The sequence below is a fragment of the Carassius carassius genome, chromosome 34 (genome assembly GCF_963082965.1).
Source record: "Carassius carassius chromosome 34, fCarCar2.1, whole genome shotgun sequence".
In the NCBI taxonomy this organism is placed as follows: Eukaryota; Metazoa; Chordata; class Actinopteri; order Cypriniformes; family Cyprinidae; genus Carassius; species Carassius carassius.
Genome location: NC_081788.1, coordinates 502,501 through 505,000, shown reverse-complemented (window position 1 = coordinate 505,000; position 2,500 = coordinate 502,501). Strand labels below are relative to the sequence as shown.

At 48.7% G+C, this 2,500-nt stretch overlaps 1 protein-coding gene across 3 annotated transcripts in view; it reads left to right on the top strand.

Annotated features, from left to right (window-relative positions):
* Positions 1–2,500, top strand: part of LOC132115296 (plexin-D1-like) — an 84,891-nt gene that overhangs the window by 63,230 nt on the left and 19,161 nt on the right. For all 3 annotated transcript variants that reach the window (XR_009425470.1, XM_059523678.1, XM_059523680.1), the window contains exons 20-21: positions 117–234; positions 464–571. Coding sequence is in view for 2 of the 3 variants with exons in the window: in XM_059523678.1 (XP_059379661.1) it covers positions 117–234; positions 464–571 (226 nt within the window). In the remaining variant the exon portion in view is untranslated. The remainder of the gene's footprint in view (positions 1–116; positions 235–463; positions 572–2,500) is intronic.

Genomic DNA, 2,500 nt, shown 5'->3' with positions numbered 1-2,500 from the left:
ATAGAATAGAATAGAATAGAATAGAATCAAATCGAATCGAATCGAATCGATCAATAGTCAGATATTCCAGGATGATGTGACATTCCTGAGTCTGATCCTCGGCCGGTGTGTTTCAGGTGCGTGTGGGTCATTTCTGTAAGGTGATAGCGATGGTGCAGATGGGTGGAGGCAGTGAGCTGGCCATCGTGGTCTCCATCGTGGTGTGCTGTGTGCTGCTGCTGCTGTGCACTGTGGGTACGTCTCTCTTCATAAACACACACACACAGATTTGTGATGTTACAAACCCACTTCTGCATGACCTTCAGATCGTCTCAGATCCTGCTGGAGATCTTGATCATCAGCTTTCGAGAGACACACTGAGACATTCTGAAATCCACATCACGTTTGTTGTATGTGTGTGTTTCCAGCATGAATAACCCCTGCGTGTGTGTGTGTGTGTGTGTGTGTGTGTGTGCCCATTCAGCACTGGTGGTTTATTGCACTAAGAGCCGCAGAGCAGAGAGGTACTGGCAGAAGACTCTGTTACAGATGGATGAGATGGAGTCCCAAATCCGTGATGAGATACGCAAAGGTAACACTCACTCACACTCTCACACACACACACTCACTCACACACACTTACACACACTCTCTGCAGTGATTGAGTGTTAGTTTTAGTAGCTGTAATTCCAGCAGAGCACCTAAAGATCATGTGATGAGTGTGTGTTTATGTTCACGTGTGAGTCTGACAGCAGGAGATGATCTAACACTCAGAGTGTGTCATAAATCAGTGTTACATATAACTGAGTTAGTACAGTGACATGTGGCTGAGTACGATGACCCATACACACACAACAGTGAACACACACACACCGTGACAGACACACCGTGACACACACACACACACTGTGACAAACACACACACAGTGACACACACACAACAGTGAACACACACACACACCGTGACACACACACAACAGTGAACAAACACACACACCGTGACACACACACACACACCGTGACACACACACACACAGCTGTGAACACACACACACCGTGACACACACACACACAGCAGTGAACACACACACACACCGTGACAGACACACCGTGACACACACACACACTGTGACAAACACACACACAGTGACACACACACAACAGTGAACACACACACACCGTGACACACACACACACAGCAGTGAACACACACACACACCGTGACAGACACACCGTGACACACACACACACTGTGACAAACACACACACAGTGACACACACACACACAGCTGTGAACACACACACACCGTGACACACACACACACAGCAGTGAACACACACACACACCGTGACAGACACACCGTGACACACACACACACTGTGACAAACACACACACAGTGACACACACACAACAGTGAACACACACACACCGTGACACACACACACACAGCAGTGAACACACACACACACCGTGACACACACATAGTGACACACACACAACAGTGACAGACACACCATGACACACACACACAAACTGTGACAAACACACACACAGTGACACACACACAACAGTGAACACACACACCGTAACAAACACACACAGTGACACACACACCGTGAAACACACACACACCGTGACACACTCACACAGAAGTGAACACACACACACCGTGACACACACACAGCAGTGAACACACACACACACCGTGAAACACACACCGTGACACACTTACACAGAAGTGAACACACACACACACCGTGACACACACAACACTGAACACACACACACCGTAACAAACACACACACAATGACACACACACACACACACCGTGAAACACACACACACACCATGACACACTCACACAGAAGTGAACACACACACACAGTGACACACACACACACCGTAACAAACACACACACACACCGTGACAGACACACCATGACACACACACAAACTGTGACAAACACACACACAGTGACACACACACACCGTAACAAACACACACACAGTGACACACACACACACACACCGTGAAACACACACACACCATGACACACTCACACAGAAGTGAACACACACACACAGTGACACACACACACACACACCGTGAAACACACACACACCATGACACACTCACACAGAAGTGAACACACACACACACAGCAGTGAACACACACACACCGTGACACACACACACACACACACACACAGCAGTGAACACACACACACAGTGACACACACACACACACACACACACACACACACACACACACACACACACAGCAGTGAACACACACACACAGTGACACACACACACCGTGACACACACACACACACCGTGAAACACACACACACCGTGACACACCGTGACACACACACACACGGTGACACACACACACACACCGTGACACACCGTGACACACACACACACGGTGACACACACACACACACACCATGACACACTCACACAGAAGTGAACACACACACACACAGCAGTGAACACACACACACCGTGACA